General features: G+C 37.9%; 1 protein-coding gene across 4 annotated transcripts in view; it reads right to left on the reverse strand.

Moving 5' to 3' along the window:
- PDE7B (phosphodiesterase 7B) overlaps positions 1 to 25,190 on the reverse strand; it is a 326,767-nt gene that overhangs the window by 45,901 nt on the left and 255,676 nt on the right. For all 4 annotated transcript variants that reach the window (XM_012474462.2, XM_012474460.2, XM_012474461.2 and 1 more), the window contains one exon: positions 32 to 183. In XM_012474462.2, the coding sequence (XP_012329885.1) occupies positions 32 to 183 (152 nt within the window). The remainder of the gene's footprint in view (positions 1 to 31; positions 184 to 25,190) is intronic.

Here is a 25,190-nt window from a genome sequence, read left to right on the forward strand (position 1 = left end):
ACTGTGAGGAGACAAAGGGCAGTCAGCTTACCCTTGCTTGTCCAAGGTAGTCTTCATCCAGCAGGTGGAGAGGGGCTTGTGGTATAATTCCACGAAGCAGCCTTGATGCATGGAAGTATCTTTGAAAGCTTAATAGTCTTTTCACCTTTTTCTTGGTGCCAATCTCCCCTGAGTATGTTGTATCTGTGAAAGTCATCAAGTCAAGAAATTTGTATATTTAAAAAAGAGCCAGTTTTCTCCACTCTTTAAAAATATAATGTATTAAAAAGCGGAGAAATTTAAAAGATGCTCTCTATGCTTTTAAGAACATGGTCTGTTGAATTCTACATTTGAAATGCTTCATGAACATACCTGACATTTCTTTCTTTTTTTATTTTTTACTTACTTATTTTTTGAGACAGTGTCTCACTCTGTCTTCTAGTCTGGAGTGCAGTGGCGCAATCTTGGCTCACTTCAGCCTCTGCCTCCTGGGCTCAAGCGATCATCCCATCTCAGCCTCCTGAGTAGTTGAGACCACAGGCATGTGCCACCATGTCTGACTAATTTTTATGTTTTTTGTAGAGATGAGTTTTTACCATGTTGCCCAGGCTGGTCTTGAACTCCTGAGCTGAAGCTATTCACCCACCTTGGCCTCCCAAATTGCTGGGATTATAGGAGAGAACCACCACTCCTGGCCTACCTAATATTGATATTTCTTATATATTACACTTACTAAAGTGTCAAGATGTTTCAGAATGTAATTTTGGAAGGCCATGAAATATATGAATTAAGAATTTCATTTTCTTGTTAATGATGCTGGTATGCTAAGTGAAATTCACACACTTCTGCATGCATTTGAAATGAGCAGTTATTCTTTTTCTACTATAGTAGAATTGAACTGGAGACTCAAACATTTAGACCAAGTTCTCATCCCACACTCTGACTAGTATGATGAACTTTTCCACCTAATTAGAAGAGTTGTGACAACACCAGTTTACACATGAGGAAATGGTTCCGAATGTCCCAGGAACATCACTGGCAAAGGAACCAAAAATCTTAGCATGAAGTCAACTGGATGCCCTGATAAGAAGCAGGGATGTTTACTTCCTAATGATGCCTTCTTTTTTACTGGTTGCCATAAAAATCTAATCTTAACAGTGGAGATTTTTTTTTTTTTTTTTTTGAGACTGAGTCTCTCTCTGTTGCCCAGGCTGGAATGCAGTGGTGTGATCTCAGCTCACTGCAACCTCCGACTCCTGGGTTCAAGCAATTTTCTGCCTCAGTCTCCTAAGTAGCTAGGATTACAGGCGCCCACCACCATGCCCAGCTAATTTTTGTATTATTGGTAAAGACAGGGTTTCACCATCTTGGCCAGGCGGGTCTTGAACACCTGACCTGATCCACCTGCCTCAGCCTCCCAAAGTGCTGAGATGACAGGCATGAGCCACCATGCCTGGCCACCAGTAGAAATATTTTAATACTCATTTCACATGTGCCTTTCAAAACTTGACTGTTGACATCACAGTGATTGTCCAGAAATACCCCAAACACATTTGAATGTCTGTCAAGATATTTCTTATCTCAGCTGAAATTATATGAATCACTGTAGGGCCACGTTAGTGACGTCTGCTGCCAATTTTGAATGTAGAGTCAATTTAACAATCTTGTAGGAAATGTACAGCTCATATGTAAAGTAATTTTGGCTTCTGTCCTACCTTCTCTCATCTCCCCCTTTCCTTTATGGAACTCAAAATCACAACAGATGGCAGAGGCAGAGGAAACAATGGGTGCTCCCTGATGGCAGTGAATGACCAAAATCAGTTTGTTATTTAGGTTGTATTATGCATGCAAAGGCATAATTTAGGGGCAGGCTACTGGTGGACCAGGTCTGGAAAGGTTTGATTTTATATATGTTGTATTTAGACATCTATTGGAGATGCAGGTGAATATGCTAAGTAGAAATAAATGGACATAAAATCCAGAGCTTGAGGGAGAAGATTGGGTGTGAGATAAAGACTTGAGAGTTGTCAGATGAGATTACCTAGGGAGTAAGTATGCATACAGATGAGAAAAGGATCAAAATCTGAGTTTTGGACTCAACCTCAACTTTACATGGGTATAGAGAAAAGTAGGGAAAATTAAAGGGGACTGGGAAGGAATATCCCATTGAGGACAGAGGAAACCCAAGAGACCATCGTTTCCTAGAAGCTTCATGAAGACTGTATTGCCAAGAGGAAGGTGTGATCATCAAAATTAAATGCTGCTAATGGGTCAGGTACCATGAAGACTGAGACTTGGCCATGAACTGCACAAAGTACTGGAGCACATTTTGTTGTGTGCCTAGAAGCAGCCACACCCTGGAGCAATGAGCATATCTAGCACCCAGATTTTTGTTTTCAAATATGACTTTTTGCTAATAGGAACCAGATTTATCTTGGTGAAATGGCCAATTCTAAGGCTGGGATGGAAAATGTACCAGATGAACTGTAGCATCTTGTTATACCAGAAAATAAGGGAGAGCTCAAAAAATGATGGAATCATTTAAAAATGATAGAAGTGTGGCAACATCAAGGGGTCTTTCTGAGAAAATATGGGAAAATTTGAGCCTCAAAATGAATAACGAAATAATTAGAAACCATTGGCTGAAGTAAGAACCAATGAGTTCATACCGGTGGTAAGGTAAGTAAGTAAATACATAAGGAAAAGTGAAATCTCTTCCTTGCAGAATGTGCCAACCAATAAATGTAGAAGAAATAATAGAGTTGGAAAATTACCATTTTGCAGTCAATATGGTAATGACTGGTTCAGTGAATAGTGAATGGTTACCATTCATGAATTTTGACTAAAATATTACTAAACTAATGATGCCATGAACTGGAGATACTAAGTTTAGATCTGATTTTATCTTTACAACAAAGACCAGAATCATTAACAGATACTAAAATTATTAAGTGAAAGTTTAAAAAGCAATAGGGCAATTACCCAGTATCAAAGCATTTATCCACAGAAGACTTATTAATTGGAGAAGAAAAAAATGTGTAAATTTTAGTGGAAAAATGCGGAGGGGGCATCGTCTTCCCTAAGTAATCCAAGTTAATACCACCAGAAACTGACATCACGCTGTCCCTGATACAGTGCGTTGAGGATGCAACATCATACATACTGTGTTACTGCCCCAAATGCATATTTGATTCCAATAAAGAGGAAACATTAGAAAAAAATCGTTAAAGGACACTCCACAAAATAACCAGCCTGTGCACTCTTAAAAAATGTCGATAACATGAAAGACAAACACAACCTTAGGTATTGTTTCATAATAATGCATATCAGAGACAGTGCGTTAAATGCAACGCATGACCCTTAGCTGGATTCTAGATCAGAAAAAAATTTCATAAATGATGTTATTAGGACAATTTTGGATTTGGATTTATGCATGAGTGTTATATCTAATATATAACACTAATGTCTCATGCATAAATCCAAATCCATGTTAAACTTCTTAAATGTGATAGTTGAAGCGTGATTACAAAAGAATGCCTTCCTTCTTAGAAAATACATGTTGAAATATTTAGTAATAAAGCGGCATAATATGTATAATAAAGTGTTAAGAAAAATGTATAGCAGTAAGGCAAAGACTGCAAAATACAACAAATGGTGCATCTGGAGAAAGAGTATACGAGTATTCTTGCAGATTTTTGATTCATTGAAGTTATTTTATGATAAAAAGTTTAAGAAGAGAAAAAATCTGGAGACAAAGTTTGAGACAATATGAAGTGTAGACCACTCTTTTAAGGACTTTTGCTACATGGAAAAGTAGAGAAACGTACCAATAGCTCTATATAGAATGAAACCAATTATTCAATAAACAAATTATTCAGGTGTTATGTATAAGAAAAATCTAAAAGAAAATATCTATAGATGATCATTTCCTTTTTTATACTCTATAACAATTCCCCCATTCCAAAATACTAAAAGAAAACATGTTATGTAGGTGAAAGTATACCTATATTTATGTAATAAACTCAGAAGCAAGTAACATAACCCTGAATGATGGGAATATGCCACAAACATAGCAAATTGAAATGATGGATTATTTCTTAAACTTCTCTTTAGCTTTTCAAGTAGTGTAGTACTTTGGGAAGATTCATAGATAAGATAATGATGTCGAAATTAAGTGACCTATCATAAGTGTAGACGATAGGAAGTAATGGGTTACTATTCAGTAATTTTGACTAAAGTATTACTAAACTAATGATGCCAGCAGCTGGAAATATTTAGATCTGTTTTTATCTTTACAACAAAGAAGAAAACAGCAAGATTCCTTACCTATTTCAGTAACATAACAGAATGCAGACCTCTTTTGATCTTTATCCAAATTTTTGACATATTGTTTCTCATGACTTTTTTTGGTTTTTGTTTTGATTTTTAAAAATATTGCATTAAGATATGAAACATCTTGATCACTGAGTTATTTGGTACTCCCCTAAATTTTAAGTAAGGCCAGTGTCTCATTCCCCTCACTCTAGCCTGTCTTGCATCTTTTTTTTTAAATAAATAAAAAAAATAGAGATGGGGTATCACTGTGTTGCTAGGGCTGGTGATCCTCCTGCCTGGGCCAAACATACATGCTGGGATTATAAGCGTGACCTACCACACTTGGCCAGTCTTTGAAGCATAAACTCAGATGGTGTTAAAAAAATACAATAATAAAATAAAGCTAGCCAACATATCTTTTCATAATTTTTTCTGATGCTTTGTAGGTTAAAAAATGTAGCATACAATGTCTTTCTCCATAAAAATGTTCAAAGTTTTTGAACAAATTGGTCATCATGATGTGTAGTCTTTGTGCACTTTCAAATCTGAGACAGATGGGCAAGTAGGTATCTGACAAGTTGCAGTGTTAACTGGTGGCCAGTATTTTCTAAAATACCAAGGCAGGGCATGACTACTCCATTTAACTTCTATCTGGGTTATCCTTTGATTAACAAGAGAATGATTCAGAAGTAATGCTACATAGTCATTTGTGAAAACAGTAGCATTTCATTTTCTTATTTAAGGACATACATAAAGCTAATTGTAAAAAGAAGCCTCAAGGTAGCTTTCTAAAGGGGAAGAACATGCAACAATCCAAGAAAAATAAGTTTATTTAAACTAACATTAATAATTTATCAATCAAGTGTCATTTAGGGAGCATTTCGTGTTTTGTGAGATAATGAAAAACGAAGATATAAGAAGCTGAAGATATAGTTTGGAGAAAAAAATTCATATAACAATCTGTGAATAAAGCACCCTCTACATAATAGTACAAGGTCCTCCTTTTTGAAGTATTTAAATGTGTTAATTATTGATAAAGATCTGATATATTTGTTTCCAAAAGGACTTCCACTGCATAGCTACCATATTTACTTAGATAATTAAGGGTATAGTGATATGTATTTCTGGATAGAAACTTAAATGATTAAGCTAAATCTTGCAGATAGCTCAGCTAGGTTCCTCTTGTAAAAATCTAGGTAATGTTAACAGTGCGCCTAGTAATAAAATGACAGGTTTATATAAGACCTTGATACAGCTTTACAAATCATTACCTAAAGGCATTTACAGTTATCCTAATGCACCTTTGTTTGGATTTTATTGTTTTATGGTTTCCAAATTCTCATTTGGAATAGTTATAAAAAGGTGTTCCAGAATGTTTCATTGCCGTATCTATGTGAGCATTGACCCGAACTATGAAATTCGTTTTCTGCTCACTTTTTCTTTTGTAAATATCACAAATATCTACATATTAATGCGTTTTTGCACTACTTTGGTGCTAATTTTAGGAATACAAAGTTTGTATTGGCACTGCCAGTACAGCAATTTTTAAATTTTACAAGTTGGGGTTGGCTTAAATGGAAAAATACGTTAAAATTATTTTTATTTTTGAGTGCCTTCTCTATGGCATATTCTCTGTATATGGGCTAATTTTGGTACTAGGAGAAATCTTAAACCTAGAATAAATATCTGAGATTTAAAAAAGCTTTAAATATATCTATATGACGAGGCTGTTTCTGTCAACTGTATACCTGGTTTCCTGAAAGAGGTCTATGCCAACTGTTTCCAGAAGTCGAGTAGTTAGTAATTGGTGCAGAAGTAGCTCAGGTGATGTGAGAACAAAGAAAGCCTTTATGTTTAAGTGAGCAGAGCTGGCTCTAAGCACCCATGGAGATCTAACTACATAAACCTAATATTAGCACTTTTGAGCATCAGTCCAGTTGAACTTCTTATAATGTGTTATTAAGCCCTACTTTGATAATTATTGAGCTAGTAATTATTCTAATAAAATTTCTTGCTTGCTTAGTGGCTATTCATAGGCTTTGTTTATCTTTCTTTTACAGGATTTTTTTTTTAAGTGACAGTCTTGCTATGCTGCCCAGGCTGGAGTGTGGTAGCTATTCACAGGTGCTCAATCATAGTGTGCTACAACCTCAAACTTCTGCCCTAAAAACAATTCTCCCACCTCAGCCTCCAGAGTAGCTGGGATTACAGTCATGTACCACTACATCCATCTGTTACAGGATTTTTTTATATGTCTTGTACTACAGAGTTATTGGTAAACAACTATTACACCCCAAAGTCAGAAACCATTTAATCCTTTGTGACCCCTGGTATCTAGTGTATAATAATCTTACATATAATGGAAACAGTAAAAAATTTGTTAATTAAATTTGAATAAATTCTCTTCGTTTACAGAGACATCATTGTTAAATGCTCTTTTTGAACAATAAGCCAACTGGTTAAATGGAAGATGCTAAAACTTGTACATGTTAATTTTTATAATCATTTTCTGAATCAACCTCAAAATGGAGTTCCAGGGTCCAGGTCCTCTTGCCACTGCCACTGTCCTTTGCTTTTTTTGTCATTACTTATTTTATTTTTCATTTTCTATAATTACTTTTGATTTTTGTGGTTACATAGTAAGTTTATATATATTTATGGGGTACATGAAATCTTTTGGTACAGACATGCAATGTGTAATATCACATCATAGAAAATGGGGTATTCATGCCTTCAAGTATTTATCTTTTCTGTTGCAAAGAATCCAATTATATTCTTTTAGTTACTCTTTCAATGTACAGTTATTATTGACTACAGTCGCCCTTTTTGTCCTTTGCTTTTTTTAACTTGTGCTTATAACACTCAATTGTGTCTTGTATGGTTGCAAACTTCACTCTTATTCACATATCTGACTTTCTTATTAGGCTGTAAGGTTTTAAAGACCAGATTTCTGTTAAATTTTCTTTGAATTTCCACAAAGTCCTACAAGTTGTAGGTGTGAAATACATGCTGATGGAATTAAATTACTTTCCTGATGTGTGTGTGCTCTTATCTAAGTTCAAGAATGCTGAACTCTGGAGAAATCAGGGTGAAATTCTTGTTTTCAATATGCAGCTTTAAAAAACAGGAGAAACTATTCATTTGACTTTAAGTGTTCTAAAGCACAAGTAGCAGATTTACAGCACAGCTCTTCCACTCTTTCACACGTTCTACTAGTTCAGGTTCATGATCCCTGCAAAATTGGAAGGTTAGTGTTGTCTAGGATGACAGTTTTCTTGAAAGCATACATGACAATTTTAAGATGGAAGTAACCTAGCCTAAGATGCAGTCATCATGTAAAAATAATTTTTACACAGGCTTCTTTAAGAAATTAAAAAACTCACGCCTGTAATCCCAGCACTTTGGGAGGCCGAGGCGGGTGGATCACGAGGTCAAGAGATCGAGACCATCCTGGTCAACATGGTGAAACCCCGTCTCTACTAAAAATACAAAAAATTAGCTGGGCACGGTGGCGCGTGCCTGTAATCCCAGCTACTCAGGAGGCTGAGGCAGGAGAATTGCCTGAACCCAGGAGGCGGAGGTGGCTGTGAGCGGAGATCGCGCCATTGCACTCCAGCCTGGGTAACAAGAGCGAAACTCCGTCTCAAAAAAAAAAAAAAAAAAAAAAAGAAATTAAAAAAAATTATTTAAAGAAGTTGTGTGTAGAAAACAGTATTGACTGATTTCCAGAACTTACAGTATGGACTTGATGAAGTGCTAAAGATGTTCTCTGGATGAGCCCCGCGCTCACTTTAATGTATTAAACACTTCGGTTTATTTTCATTTGCTTTTAGCAAATTTCATGACTTAGACTTGGTTGTAATGATTTCAGTATTCAAATCCCCCCTTTCACAGTTTAGCATCTCTAGATATTAAAGTTCCATTTATTCATAAAATAACTAGCTGCCAGAAAACATTTTAAAATAAAATACTATGTCTCCCCTAGCCTTTCAGAAATCACCAGTGGTCATAGGTGGCCATATTTGTTTATTTCTTCCTGTGTATATTTTCAGTGGTCAGAAAATGATGGGTAGAAACTGATGACAACGAAATATATCATTTGGCCCTTAACATCATCAAGTGTGGAGATTTTCTCACATGGGTGAACCTATTTTTAAGACAAAGTCATTATAAATGACTTTGAAATTCTAAGCAATTTAAGGCAAAAAGAAATTAAATATCTTAACATTTAGGGCATTTGCTAGGCTTAATTTTTAATAGAAAAGTAAGATCAGTTATAAATATTAAAAACCATGTAAAAACACACACAACAAAACATCTACAACAATAATAAAACCACCAAAAAGAGAGAGAAAAAAAAGTAAGAAAGGGAGAAAAAAGCCTAAATCAAAATAAACCAGCATCTTAAAATTTAATTTGAAGTTGGGAAATCTGTTTGAGTTTAAAGGAACTCAAAAGTTATTTTAAGTTCTCCAAACTCAGGTTTTGAATAGAATGTATCAAAGCCTTATGTCATTAGCTCTTCTGTGTACAAAAAATACTCACGACTTCTTGATGGCTGTCACTAGAAGAAGAGCTTTGTTTCAACATTGCCACCGAGTGGGAGGAGGAGGTGGAGGAATAGGAAAGTCTCCTTAAAGGCAGAGTGAAATTGTTTCTCTCACTCTCCTTTTTAACATGCTTATTTTTTTTCAATTGCCATTTTTCTTTTATGTTCTTGACAGTGAAGGGAAAACCAACATGGCTGATTTGAGTCATGGAATAGAATGAGCTCCTTCCTAGCTGACTGCTCAACGGCTGGGTCACTTGCAGGCAGCACGCTTGGAAGGTGTTCAAGATAATCAAATGCTTGTCTCCTTAACCATGCAACAAACGGATTTTTGGCAAAATCTGCCATTTCTAGCCGATTTTTTTTTTGCCTACCATAAACTCCATCCCAACAAATGGATTATGAATCTCTGATATCCGGGGTTCAGGGATGGTTGGAAACTATTGTTTGCTTTTTGTAAGGAGGGGAAAAAAGGCTTTAAAAGTAAGCTCTTACGGTTTCTCTAGGCAATAGAAAGGTTTTTCGAAATCCCAGTTTAAATGAAATTTAAATAGATTAGTAAGAAGCAGATCAAGTTTCCTCAGTCCTAAAGAAGTAATACGTGCCAGGCGCAATGTGGTTTTATGGACCCCTCCGCTTCTCAGAGTTTGAAATGTTTAGCGAATCCGGAGTTTTGAGGGCAACGGTTTGTGGTGAGCAAATTGAGTGACCAAACTTTCAGTTGATTCTAAGTCTCCAGAGGTTAGAAACTGCTGTGTTAACTCTCTAGTTCTCAGCATACATTTAAAGCAAGGGTCTTTTATCTGGGAGATAGGTTTGGACTGTCATGTCTGCAAAAGTTCCAGATGTGTGCTGTAACATACAACTGCTTCTCTCCTGTCACTCTCTCTGCTAGTTTACCCTCTGTCCCAAGATATTGGATTAACCCATCTGAGTGCCTTTAGTCAACCCTTTCAGTCTATCTCACCTACCACCAACAGATTGTTCTTCAGGCACAACTCCTGCCACGTCAGCCCTCTGCTCCAAGTCCTTCAATGGTTTCCCCAATGTCTCCTTAATTAAGTTTATATGATTTATTCTGGCATTCATGGCCCTCCACAATGTGAGGCCAACTTTTCCATTTTTATCTCCCACGAGTACCCTGCAGAAAAACAGGTCTCTACTCTTGCTGTTTTTATGCCATGCCCCCTCCAATGGTCTTCTGTTTCTATCTGGATTCCCACATTCCTTCTCAATTGAATATTCTCCCCACCTGTTGAAATGTTTTCAGTACTGCAGCAGCCACCTCAAGTATTTCCTCCTGGCCTCCTGGTCAGAGGCATTCAGCTCTCCTCCTGGTATTGCAGTAACTTAGCTGTCTTGCTATGCGGTAGATGCTGTGCACTGCTGTAAATCCTGTTAGGCTAAGACCATGTAAGCCTGGCTTAAAAGGTGTTTACTGAAAGAAGGAATGAAGGAATGAGATGACTACTGATTAAGGTGTAAGCTGCTTTTCTGCCTACTGTAGTGCATTATCTGGCTCATCATAGGTACTACCATGTAATTGTTGAATTGAAGTAATTGTCTGGAACAGGCAAGAGTCATTCATTTAACACATCAGATAATAGGGATGATCCGCTGTGTAGAAGAACTTGAACTTCTATTTCTTTTCTGAATTTGTTGGATTTTCCTAAATGATTATAAGTGCATCTTTAGAATGATGGTAGATTAGTACTAACTTTACCCATTGGTAGAGGTGTAGATAGAAACTTTGATTTCTAAAAACTTCTGGAAAGAAAACCTTTATGTTTAATTCTTTAGAAAGGGAATGCATTGGAAGCTAATTCCTTCTCCTTTATAGGTTACCAATTTACAAAGGCTGCTTGAATTATATTTTATTGGAGTGGATTCTGTGATTTAATTATGTGGTTTTAATATGTGGTTGGAATATAACTCTTTTTTTTTTTTTTTTTTTTTTTGAGATGGAGTTTCACTCTTGTTACCCAGGCTGGAGTGCAATGGCGCGATCTCAGCTCACCGCAACCTCCGCCTCCTGGGTTCAGGCAATTCTCCTGCCTCAGCCTCCTGAGTAGCTGGGATTACAGGCACGGGCCACCATGCCCAGCTAATTTTTTGTATTAGTAGAGACGGGGTTTCACCATGTTGACCAGGATGGTCTCAATCTCTTGACCTCGTGATCCACCCACCTCGGCCTCCCAAAGTGCTGGGATTACAGGCGTGAGCCACCGCACCTGGCCCGGAATATAACTCTTTAAATGTAAATATCTATCCTTAGCTCCTCAGAGAACTTGAGAAATTTACCTGTGCATTGAGAGTTCTCTCTTAGGGCCCATGGCTCTCTATGGATTATAGTGACACCTTAGGACTAATCATGTCTGTACTCTTGGTGTAGGACACTGTTAAGGAAGCAGGTTTCATTAAGACATTAACAGGCCATGGAAAACTATATATTTTCACACTGAACTAGTTCAGAGAGAAGAATTGTTTTAGATGACTACAGTAGTGTCCATCCGCATGAGTATCTGAACAGTTCCCAAAGATATATCTGATGTATTTCATCTAGAACAAACACACTGGGTCTCCTATTCCATGTATTCAATCCATAGCGAGACTAGGGCTTGTGGCTGGGGTGATGAAACCAAAATATTGAGCACCTACTAGGTAATTTGCATTTGTGATCCAATTAATTTCTATAAAAGTAGGTATTGTGAAGTTGATATTAAAATAGATACATCTTACAGATGAAGAAATGAGTTCGGAAAGGTTTAATAATTTACCCAAAGTCTTGCAATGGATAAGTCACAGAGCAGGGACTAGAACCTGGGTCTTTCTGATCTTGAAGATGATGCTCTGGTCATTATATCCTGCTCTTTTACAGGAAAGGGCAAAGAGTGGAGACATAAGGCAGTCTAGCATAGGACCCTATTTTCTCTGGGGGATAGTGATCCAAAATGATGTATCAGCACCCAAAGGATTTTAAGTTTCCTTCCTTTAAAAAAAAAGTATAGCGAAGTAGCCAAACTCATAGACTCAGAAAGTAGAATGGTGGCTGTGGGGGAAGTGGAAATGGGAAATCACTGTTGAAGGGATATGGAGTTTCAGTCATGCAAGATGAAAAAGTTCTAGAGGCCTGCTGCACGACATTGTGCTTACAGTTAACAAGACTACTGTACACTTAAAAATTTGCTAAGTTGGTAGATCTCATATTATGAGTTATTTACCACAATAAAAAGTATAGTAAAACAAAAACAATAAAATGACACTTCTTACTCATTCTTTTTAACTGTGTAATTCATATATACAAGTGTTTAAACATCAAAGTTGTAAAGGCTGAAAATTAAACTTGGTATCATTGAACAAGAGAGTGAGAAATATCATAATGCTAATATTGAAAGACAATTTATAAAATAACTAGAAACCAACTAGGGAAATAATTTCATAGCAAAGTTTGGAAGCGATTCTACATGTGCGACTTTCCTATTTCTTTCACTAAATGTACAAATGAAGTATTAGGAAATAAATACTAAATCACTTGTGGGTTTTAAAATTGAAAACAAGTCTCACTTGACACTGACTTAATGTGATTTGATTATTATGTTATTACAAAGAAATTCACAGACATTGGTTAGTGCCTCCAGCTTTGGAAAAGACAAACATTTTTGTTATGTACATAGAGTGGAGCAGCAGCTTGTGGGGAAGGGAGAGAGTGGGAGGTACTTGGGCAAAGAGGCAGCTGGAAAAAAAAAAACTGCCGGGATGCACACAGGCCTTGTGTTTAACCCTTTGGAGTCAAGCCTTAATGTCACCAGAAATTTTATCTGGAGGGACATCTGTTGATAGAGTCATGGTGTGAGAGCATAATCCGTAATCTTTCCTTGCTTAACATGGTCCATGAGCACTGTCTTCTTTCTTTTTTCCTTTCTCGTCTTTTATGTGTTTTCTAAATATCCCTTCCTCCCTTGATAATGTCGCATAATGTATTAATCAGGAATGGCTGTATAATAAATATATAATACTCTTTGGTAGTTGTCAATGAATGAACTGGAAGCAGTTGAGGAGTGAATTGGCTTTTTGTTTTTTGCAGTCTGATGAACACTGGGAAGCCTCCACCAATAAATATCCATGGAACACTTACTCTATGCAAGGCACTGTGGTACCAAACTATATCAAACAGCAGAATTGATATGGTTTGGCTGTGTCCTCACCCAAATCTCATCTTGAATGGTAGCTCCCATAATTCCCCTTGTGTTATGGGAGGGACCCAGTGGGAGATAATTGAATCATGGGGTGGTTTCCCCCATACTGTTTCCATGGTAGTAAATAAGTCTCATGAGATCTGATGGTTTTATAAGGGGGAACCCCTTTCACTTGGCTTTCACTTCTCTCTTGCCACAGCTATGTAAGATGTGTCTTTCACCTTCTGCCATGATTGTGAGGTCTCCCCAGCCATGTAGAACCGAGTCCATTAAACCTCTGTATCTTTATAAATGACCCAGTCTCGGGAATGTCTTTATCAGTAGCATGAAAATGGACTAATACAAGAATATTTGAGTGTTTCTGCCCTCAACTACCCAGAGGAAGGTGGTAGGATTGGCTCTTTATCATCTTGACTGCTTTTGTTTCTACTTCAGCTGTGGCAGGTAAGGAACGTTTTATTATAAAAATGCCTAGAAATTAAAATAGTGTATAAGGAAAAAAAATATGAGAAAGAAAGATTATTTATCTAGCAGGGGCTCCAGTCTCAAGAAAGTGATGATCTGCTTTGCCCCTCACACTTAATGGAGTCAGAAGCCTTTCTTTCCACATGAGATAAAGGCAAGATGGCACCTGGTGTATATGTAGGGGTGTGGCCAGGTAGAGAGGGCAAGAAGACAGAGCAGTGGAGAAGGAATGAGGAAGGGAGATCAAAAGAGAGGGGACCTTCAAGCACCTATTGGAGGAGGTCTCTGTACCAGTGAAGGGTAGTCTGAGAAGAAATGTAAGAAGTTTATGGCACCACCCTCTAAATCCCATATGGGTTTGAGAGTTGCCTTCTATGAGGTTGTATCCCTTCTGGTAATGGACTGGGTCCTGCACACTCTTCCAGATGAGGTAAGGAATCATGGCAGGGATGGAGTGGTCGATCAGAAAAATGTTTTTATTCTTATGACTACAGAAACTATAGAGGTCTGAGAACAAGCTTATATGCACCTATATTGGAAAAATATGAATATATACACACCCTGCTAAAGTCACAGCAAAACCCAGTCAAGTAGGACCTGTGGAGATGCAAATGGCAGGGGATGAAAGTGAGGGGGCATAGAAATGCACAAAAAAAGATGTGCGCTGTTTGCGTTGAGGTTTCTCTTGCCTTCTCTCATTCTAGGTTATTAACATTGGATTGCTCAGAAAGAAGAGTTTCATTGCTGTGTCTGAAGGAGGGGACAGAGAGAAGCAGGAGGTAGAGACCTAGCATTTTAGAATAAACTTAGCTAAGTACTTGTAGAAAGGCCAAAGAGAACTATTCTCGATTATCTCAATAGCTCACCCTTCCCTTTCTTTCCTTTCCCTTCTCCAAACATTAACTGAGGGTTTACTTTGGCTTAGACACTGGGCTGGGTGCTGGTGATGCAAAGATGAGGAAGCTACAGCCTCTGCTCCTGGAGAGTTTCCTGTCAAGAAGGGGACCTGACTCCTGTCCTTCCATGCAGCAGCAGCCAAAAAACAGTGGCCCTGGGATGGGGAGCGGGAAGGGGTGTGGCAGGAGGAAATCTCTGCTCTCTCCTGGGACTTCCAGCTACTCTTCCAGTGGGCAAGTAGTGTGGCTGGATACCTAAGCAGTTGCTCTCATGGGGTTGGGATCTCCAGGAGCAGCTATGGTGCCATGACAGTCTTCTCCATTCTCTCTGGTATATGTCCCATCTCCACGTAGATGAGCCTTAGCACCGTCCTATTGCTGTATGTGGAGTCTCTGCTAGATGGGCTGCCAAGCTAGGCAGAGCCTGCAGGCTGTGATGAAATGGAATAAGAAAACTATTTCTGAGGAAAGGCTACTTGGCCTAGAATGAGGTTCAAGGCTTGGTTCTTCCACTCACCAATCTTTTAGGTAAAAGATTGAAATTAACCTACGTAGTATATGCTCAATAAAGATTGGTAGAGTGTGTACGGATAGCTCCAGTCAGAATGCAACTATCACTCAGAAAGAGTTAGTTAATGAATCAATGAATGCCTTAGCTTGAATTAGTTTGCAATTAGGTAGGCAATGCCAGATGGAGAGGTTCTGATGGAAGGGGGCAGAAGGAACAGTCTAAAGCTTGGGGTTCTACCTCAGAAGGGAAGTCATAGGGCAGCTTGGCTTTGGGGAGAGCAGGAAGGTGGGACAAAAGGACAGAGAGAGGAGAAAGAAGGTGACTGGGTGGAAAGTCTTCGTAGTTTTTTCCCCACGGTGGCTGGTGTGCTGGGCTCCCATAGCAACCCCACAAAAGCAAAAGCAGTTCAGCAAAGCAGTTCTTCAGTCATATCCGCATTGTCATATTTACTTGTCTTTCTAACCCACTAAACTGTTAGTTCCTTGAGGGCAGGGCCTATGCCTTATTTACCTATAATCCCTAGGGCTTAGCTCAATGGCATGAGTAAAGAAGGGGTGAAAGTCAAAGGAAAACTCCAACCACTTGGTAATTTTGCCAGGGAGGTTCCCAGTTTCTCACAACAAAATAACCAGAGCTAATAATACTTATCATGATTCCAGGTTTATAAGCAGAGAAACAGAGTACCAACAAGTTAAAAAACTCAGGAAAGCACACGTAACAAGCAGAACAACAGGCATTTAAACAGTTCCCATGCTTCTCATTAACTGATTTTGTTTCTTTGTCTCATGCATTAGAATTAATTTAAAAACATTAGATTTTATCTTGAGCTTAGGCAAGTGTTTTGAGCTTTCCATCTTTGCAAATAAAGCCCTGTGGGTTATTTTTGATTATCAGCTTTCTGTTGAGGGGAATGATGTCAAAGGATCACTCTGGTAAACTGAATAGGGCATACTTCATTTGCACACAGGTGGTAAGCTAGCTTTCCCAATGAATAGAAATTGAGTGTCTTCCTCAAAATGCCAGGCCCTAGCTCTTGGTAAAAAGCAAGACCTGCCTAACATTTTCAGTGTCCTAGAGAACACCCCTCTCAATGACAAGTGGCAGTCTGCCCTCTTGATGACCTGGTTGGTTTGACAGATTTCACACTGTTTAAGAATGAGGAGTGAGGAGTGTGCTATTTGGAGCCCATCCAGAATCATTCTTCAAAGTGTCAGAAGGATCACAGCAGAGCAAAAAGTTCAGAAGTTAAGTTTAAGGTCTTTCATCCTGGAAAGTTTTCATTAATGTTTTTTTCTCTTTTGCGTTCACCCTAGTGAATGCTGCAGTTGCAAATTTCTCAGTATGACTTGGTCAAAACCCACTCAACATTATGCCAAGAATCTGTTTTTAAAACTGTGCTGTCAAAATTTGCAGCCTTGAGATGCTTAGATAATTTTAAAACTATCTGATTTTCAGTAACCAGATTTCTAATTATATTGAATTTCAGAATTTTTCAGGAGCCCTAACTCTGAGTATTTTTCTTAAGAGCAACCAAAGTTTCTGAAATTTGTTTTAACAATATATTTTTTTTACCAACTTTAAGCCAAAGTTGGTTTAAAAAAGTTTAAGCCAAAGAAATTTTATAGTTAATAACAAGCCACCAACAATAACACTTCTGTAATAATAATAGAATATTATTTATAATAGTCTTATTATTTCATCATCATCTTTTATGTTTAAGACACTTTGGAACCAAAAGCTATCACTGATAAATCAAAAGCCCAAAAGGGCTTAATGACTACAGGCTAGGTAGTAATAATGGATAGCTTAAAAAAACAAATCCTTGAGTGCTACTGGGATTTATGAGTTCAATGTGGGAGGCATTAATCCCTAGGAGGCACTGGGGAAATGTTGGGGGCATTTTTGGTTGTCAAAATGATAGAAATGGCCAGAATGGAATTTAATGGAAGGCAGCCAGGGATGTGGGAGGTCGCAAAGTATGTGGGGCTCTTCCACACAGCAGAAGATCGTCCGGTATCACTTTCAGCTTTTCAATGGCTGTCAGGTATTCATATGGGTGAAAAGCCTATTTATAATGATCTGAACCCAGAACCTAACCCCATTTCACTGTTTGATAGATAAGCACAAAGTTTTCTTTTCTTTAAAAAAAATTACTTTTTGTGGGTCCGTAGTAGGTATGTATATATTTATGGGAATCACAAAGTATTCTTTTGTAAAGTTTAAATTAAAAAAAAAAATTTCCAGAGGTTATTAGGGAACAGGTTGTATTTGGTTACATGAGAAAGTTCTTTAGTAGTTGTGAGATTTTGGTGCACCCATCTCCTGAGCAGTGTACACTGAACTAAATTTGTGGTCTTTTAACCCTCAATCCTTTCCCACCCTTTCCCCGAGTCCCCAGAGTCCATTGTGTCATTCTCATGCCTTTGCATCCTCATAGCTTAGCTCCCACTTATGAGTGGGAACATACGACATTTGGTTTTCCATTCCTGAGTTATTTTGCTTAGAATAATAGTCTCCAGGTTGCTGCAAATGCCATTAATTCATTCCTTTTTACGGCTGAGTGATATTCCATTGTATACACACACACACACACACACACACACACACACACCCACAGTTTCTTTATCCACTCATTGATTGATGGGCATTTGGGTTGGTTCCACATTTTTGCAATTGCAATTGTGTTGCTATAAACATGCATGAGCAAATATCCTTTTCATATAATAACCTCTCTTCCTCTGGGTAGATACCCAGGAGTGGGATTGCTGGATCAAATGGTCATCCTACTTTTAGTTCTTTAAGGAATCTCAACACTGTTTTCCATAGTGGTTTTCTCTTGTACTGTTTTAATACAAATATTTCCTTTTCAGGAGTGTAACTGCTATGCAAACTAAGGAAAGAATGTTGTTTTGGGGGTTGTGGGTGGGAGGAGGGAGTGGTGAACATGACTTTCCCAGGAGTTGTTCCCTTTCTTAGGAAATTACCAGTGGCAAGACTGCTTATGACAGTTGACTTTGTTTCCAACATAATGCACCTGTATGGATCTGCAATGGACTGTTACATTCACAGGGATTCTGCATGTGGGTGCAATATAGACTATATCCTTAGGCCTTCTAGGGTGGTTGTGCTCAAGCATTCACTTAATGAAAACGTTACTGGTCATAAGTTGCTTTTCTTGTATGTTAAAAGCTAGGGCCTTATGATTTATTTTTGAACTTATGAGAATCAGTAGGCTATAGATTTCCTTTCAAGAGGGTAAGGGATCATTAGGGTAGTAAAAATTATAAAATGTGTTATAAAAAGGAGGCATTGGGTCTGAGAGGGTTAGAAGTCTTTCCACTGGGTAAAAACATCCCTGGGAAGGGTGTTGTGTAATGGGTGTCTGTCTGAAGCTTGGGAACACCTTTGCAAGAAGAATGCAGTATTTGCTCTGAGTCTCACTGCTTCAAGTAGAAACTAACGTCAGAGTTTCCTAAATTTCAGTCATCCACTTGCCTTTAGTATGGTTTTTACCATATCTGCCTATACCACTATTTACATAATATCTTTTTAAGAAATCAAATACATTTATTTTAATTTTATTATTTATTTATTTATGGGAAGGATCTTTGCCCTGTCTCCCAGGTTGGAGTGCACTGGAGCAATTGTATTATAGCTCGTTGTAACCTTGACCTCCTGGGTTTAGGTAATCCTCCCACCTCAGCCTCCTGAGTAGCTGGAACTACATGTGTGCACCACCATGCCTGGCTTATTTTTTAATTTTTTTAAGAGATGGCTCTTCCCAGGCTGATCTCAAACTCCTTTCCTCAAGCGATCCTCTTGCCTTGGCCTCCCACAGTGTGGGATCACGAGTGTGAGTGACCATGCCCGGGCCCTTACTTACATAGATTTTATATAAAATTAGTATCAATAAAAAACAGATTTGATGTGCTAGTTATATTTTTTCTAGTACATATTGAAATATACATGTAATGATTAAAGTAAAAGGAAAAAGTTGTTTCTGTAACAAAAAGATCGCCTGTGTTTGCATACCATGCTTTGGGAAATGGTGCTATAAGGGATTGAAGATTTGGAAAATATGACTTAAGGAGAAAGAATGATCTAGTCATGTACCCAATAATTTTCTTTGTTTAGAAAAGACAGATTCTCCTTTTACTAAAATAAATCCCCAATGTTGCATTTTAAATATTTATTTTATCACAAATACAAATAATTTAAAATATATGTAATATACCCACTCCACATATTGATAATCTTCATGAATATACTGTTTACTAGACTCTTCTTGGAAAAGCGTCATATAATAGGGTGAACTCTCCAGCCGCTGTTGTCAGCATGCTATGTATAATTTAACTTTAGTAAAAAATAAATGTGCCATCCCTAGTAACAAATCGTTTTGAATAAATGCCCTCAATATTTATTCATTCAACAAATATTTGTCGGATCCTACTATGTGCAAAGCATTGTTCTGGGCTCTAGGACATGGCAATGAACAAAATTAAGTCGTTTTCCTCATGGAACTTATATTTTATTCACATAATATGAAAATGAAGGAAATTTTCCATTAGTCCTAAGAAAGAAATAGATGAGGGCATAGCATTAATCTCCATATGGATTAGAGAACTGAAACTTGGCGTCAGGAGAAGTGCACACTTGATACTGTCATTTGACATTGAGTTTTATAAAGCAAAGTGATTTTAATGTTCTTTCATTTGCATAGTTTTTCTAACCATATACTATTTCATTGATGCTTTGCTTATATTTCTCAGTTCCATTTAAAATTGCACTGCACAATTTTAAAAAAAATACTTTTTTTCTTTTTAAAATTTTTATTGCTGTCATTTTTCTTCTCAGTGTATAAAATTGCACTCCACAATTTGGGTAGAACTTTTAAAGTTTTTAATTCTCCATCTAAGTTTTACTTTTTTATGTATAATTTAAATTGCCCTGAATTCACCTTTGAGTCACACTTTCTCATTTTTCATGCCATTAATATTACTGATAAATGGTTACCAGAGCCTCTTAATTAGTATTTAAAGAAGTGTAAGTATTCATTTACTTAATCTTCTCTATTTAAGACACTTAAAAACTAATAACAAAAGGTGATTTAAGGTGGTGAGAGCAGTTCAATAGAAAGTTCAAGAATAAGACACTCACTCTTGTCATAAGACTATGGTGACATGTCTTAATTTCCAGAGAGTGGGTGTTTCTTACATATCCAGCTATTAATGTTAGATAGAATTCATCTATTGTATTACTCTGTTAGTCATTTCCAAACAGCTGAAATAAAAACCCATGGCTTTATTTTCAAAATCCAGGTGGTACCACTGGCCTTAATTGGTTCAGCAAATGGAAATTGCAACAATAAGAAAGCTAAACTCTTCACAAAGATTGTTTTGAAGTTCCAGTTAATAATTGCTGTTTAAAGTAATTGACTCTGAAACAGTCTAAGATTCTGAGAAGTCATGAGTCACTGGGGAAGAGCTAAGTTATGCCCCAAATAGCTTTTGTGTTAGGAGTTTTGGATTATGCTATAATTCTTTCAAAACAGGTTATCCTTGTTTGGCAATTCCCAACTAAGGGAATGTTTGACCAACTAGAGCTTGCTTGTCTTTTAATATGTTAGGCAGCACTTAACTTTGAAGATATTTCCTTCTGAGACATTATAATCTATTTGTCTGTAAAAATGATTTTCTATGTGAATATTGAGATAGTTTGGCAGTGGTATGAAGAACAGTGTTGACATTTTGGAGACCGAATATTGCCTCTAAAAGAATAATTATTGCTATATCAAGAGGGATAAATGTGATAGAGAAAATACTAAGAGAAGAGGTCTCTTATAGAGTTGGTGCCTTCCAGCTCATTGCAGCCTGGAACTCCTGGACTCAAATGCTCCCACATCAGCCTCCTGAGTAGCTAGGGAGCACACATCACCACACACCCAGCTAACTGATTGATTGATTGACTGAATGATTGAGACAGGGTCTTGCTATGTTGCCCAGGCTGGTTTTGAACTCCTGGCCTCAAGTGATCCACTTGCCTCAGTCTCCCAAAGTGCTGAGATTACAGGCCTTAGCCACTGCACCTAGCTGGAGAACAGGCCTTTGAAAGGAAAGAAATTTGTTCACTTTCCACTGCAAGAGCTAAGCAATTAGAACAGTGCCTGGCACATAGTAGGTGCTCAATAAATATCTACTGAGTGAATAAATGAATGAATAAGAATATTCCAGCAGTCTTAGTGTGTCTGAAGACTTGCCTGAAAAGCATGCATCCTCAGCTGGGAGGGTGATGGGAGCTACCTGCAGAGAGATGCAGAGAATGATCTCTAGGGTCTACCTCGAAGCTTTGCAACCTGACTATGCCCCAGTAGAGAAGCTACTGGACTTCTTTCTTAGTGCTTCTGTTGCCTCTTGTGTCATATGACGATAATAATTTACACAGAACCTACCACATTTATGAGAGGAATAAATAATGTTATACATATAAAGTGCTTAGCACCTAGAACACTTTCAATAGATATCAGCTAATTTTAGAGTTCCAATATACAATTATAGATTGATTGGATTGAGATCCTGGACTTTCTATGCAACAATTTTGAAACAGAATTGAATACTGGAGATGAGTTTTTGAGGTTTCTATAAATCATATTATAAAAGCACTCTTGATCTTAGGCATAGAGGGTTGGGTTAAGGGATTGAAGAGAGAATGTATTTTCATTGCATACCCAGGAAAAACTAGTTATTTCTTTGTAACTTAGTTTTAATATTAAGCAGGAACAACTCCCAGACATCGAGGGTCAGGGAAAACTTGTTTCCACTGCTAGACCTTCCTTATAGATGATATTACCCACAGAGCACAAATGAGCTCAGGAAGGAGAGGGGAGTCAGAAACAATATCAGCCCAAGTGTAGAGGGAAAGCTGAAAACAATGGGAAAGACTTACCTGACCAAGACCGTGCCAGGCCACCACATTGCTGATGAAATTTCCCTGTGATACTTTTGATGACACTGACTGCTGATGGCCAGGTGGAGCACAGAACTATCTCTCTGGGCCATACTGACACACAGTGTCACAAAAGCAAGACCACTGAGCTCTGGTGGCCCCTTGGGCTGCCCCATCTCTACCGCTCTCTACCTGGCTTGCCACTTCATGGAGAAGCGAGAAGTTGTTACATGGGGAATTCCTTACTTTTCTGCTGTAAAACCTGCCATTTCCTTCTTTCCTTCTTCCCACCTGCTGTTAGGAGAGTTGCCTCCTTTTCTCAGGCCAGTCATCCCCACTCATTTTCTCAGAACACTTTATTCCCAGTTATGATTTTTCCAGTCTGTTTATTCCATGGTTTTTCTCAGCTAGATCCTCTCACCATGATTTCAGCTTGCTTCAATGTCTTGTGAAAAACGAAAAAAAAAACAAAACAAAACCTTCCCTAGCCTCACTTTTCCAGCTCTCAGTCTCTCTACCACTTCATTTACAACCACATGTTGGAAAGTGATGCTGCAGGCATTGTAGGGGGAGCTCAGTAAATACCTGTTACAATGAAAGAACAGAAAACTGAAAAGGGTTGATAGGCCATTTATTCTTCACTGTAAGTCCAATACTTTATATTATGTATCCTATGCCTTTCTTAAATGGGAATACTAATATCTATAATAATAAAAGAATTGATACCATGGCAGGTATTGCGCTAGCACTCTAAGCACACTTACTACTTCCCACAATAACCTGTGAGGTGTGCACCTGTGAATCCGTCTTTTCTAGCCTGGGAAACCAGAGGACCGGGGGTCAGTAGATCAAAGTCCTGTAGCCACTGCTACTGAAATCTAAACCCAGGCAGCCAGCTCTGGAGCCAACACCAATCACCTTCAAGGGGAATCTTTGGGTTTTATTTTCCTCTCTTTGCAAGTGTTAAAAGTTATTTTATATCTTTAAGGTAAGGCTTATATAAGGAAGGCCACAGGGTTGAGTGGACAGACAGAATGTAAGAAGAGCTGAATCCTGGTTAACTCTTTCATTACCTTGCAATGAATCACGTGGCCCATTTTGTTTTTGTTTGTTTATAAAATGAAAAACTAAGCTCAGTGATCTTTTCAGTGTCTTCATTTAAGAGCTTTGTGAAATGTAAAGGGCTGTTTAAATGTGAATAAGGACTTTGATCTTGTGCTCTCTGGAATAAATTTCACTTTTAAGTGACAAAGTAGCTAGCATACATAGCTTTTGAGAAACACCCAACTTCACAATTTCCAATCAATTTTCCAGTTTAGGCCGGTTAAATAATATTTTCTGGCCTATGGCTGCAATTTCATTTTCTGCATCTTGATATTCCTTTAGAAGAAAAATAAAGATTCTTTTTCTGGTGGACACTAAAATTTTTTAAAATATCATTTTTTTTCTGATTATAAAAGGAATACTGCTTCCAGTAGGGGAAAAAATATGGAAAAATAGAAGGAAACAAGACTCATCTAGAAAGAACCCTTGTTAGGATATTGGCATATTTTAAAAAACATAACTGAGATCTTTTTTGGATACAGACTTTTCTATTCTGCTTTTTATCTAATATATTATACACATTTTGAGAAATTGTTTCTTTCAGTGATTCATGGTTTGCACGACAGGAAATAGCCAACTCCCCCTTGAGAAAAATTAAAGCAACTGGTGGCAGCTAGAAATCTGACTTTAATTTGTCACAATAGCGATTCCATTTCCTCCTTCTTTGGGGGCAGCTTACAAGTGTCCTCAGTTGTCACCACCACACCCTTCTCTTTCTTATCAAAGAACACAAGGTCAGGCGATGAAATGTGCAATTTGTCATTTGGCATCTTCCACCAGAGTGGCAGGAATATTGGAAAATACAGTAGGAATATTGCAAAATCTAATATTTTAGATGTTTAATCACATATTGTCTCATTCAGTTATAGAAATATTTGTTCAGTGATACTGAAGTCATTTAATTCCAAAAGGAAATAATCTGAATGTACTATAAAAATAATTTTTTTCATAATTTGTGAAAAATACTTAAAAGGAATAATTGTCATATATATGTTCCACATAAAAGGAGTATGCTGCATCACCTATTGCCTTTGAACATTAAAAAAAATTCATAGATAAACAGGATTATACTATGGTTAAAAGCTTACACTCTGTGATTATATATTTGGGGTTTAAATTCTGTCTTACAAGCTGGGTGATACTGATTGAGTATCCTCTTTTAGTCCCAGTTTTCTCATCTGAAATAGTAGTGGCTACTCGATAGGGAGTTTGTGGGGATTAAATGAGTCTATCTGTGCAAAGCATCGATATAATATGTATGCCATAACTGACATATATCAGTGGTTCCCAAATATTCCTGGAAGGCCCAGAGCCAGGGTTGTTGTTTCAGGTTGCCTGAGGATGTATTGTAAATATCCTGGGCTCTACGTCCAGGAAGTTAGGTTCAATGATGTTGCATTTACAATGTGATGATGCTGTTTGGGAGATGTAGTGGGAGTGCAGAGAGAATCATCAGTTACTCCTTTGGGAGGGTTAAAGAAAGCTTCACAAAGGTCGTAATGATGGGGCCACGGCTTGAAGGGTGAACAGATGCTTCCTAGGAGAATAGATGGCTGGAGAGGGGTGAACTCAGCAGAGAGAGACGGGACATCCGAAATTCAACTATATTTGTTATGAATCTATTATAAGCAGGGCAAGCTTCTGGGCATATTTATCTCATTGACTTCTCACCACAACCCAATCAGGATGAAATTAAAATCTCCTTGCATATATGTGAATATTAAGTAGTTTGGGCATCTTTTTCAAGCTCACAATATAAGTAGGATTCAAATCCAGGTCTAACTTCCAAGATGATGGCCTTTGGACCATATCTGTGGGCTCCTTCTATTGGTTATGACTTAGTGAGCTTGGAGCTCTGGGTGGGGCAACCATGGTAGAAGAAGCAGAGAGGCAACTGTGGTTCAGTTGTGAAGGGCCTCATTTTTATTTTTAGTATTCACAACAATCCTCCTGTGCTTCCAGGCTTCTAAAAGACTTACAGCCTGGGGACCTTGCCTAAGAGGGGTGCACATCTGGCCTTGTGCACCCTATGCCTGGGATTAAGCACCTCCCAGACTAGAGCTGTTAAGGTGGCTGCTGTTAGGTGTAGTGGCACTGACCACTTTCTTCCTGGGACTTTGTTCCATGACTTCTGTGCTCCTTCCTTAGGTTGCTTAAAAGTAATAAGCCACCCAGATACCCCAAGGCAATTTGGTTTGCTAATTAGAAAGAAAACAAGATCTTTTTGATCTTGT

The sequence above is a fragment of the Aotus nancymaae genome, unplaced genomic scaffold (genome assembly GCF_030222135.1).
Source record: "Aotus nancymaae isolate 86718 unplaced genomic scaffold, 86718_ANA_hifiasm-v0.15.2.pri h1tg000040l, whole genome shotgun sequence".
Classification (NCBI taxonomy): domain Eukaryota; kingdom Metazoa; phylum Chordata; class Mammalia; order Primates; family Aotidae; genus Aotus; species Aotus nancymaae.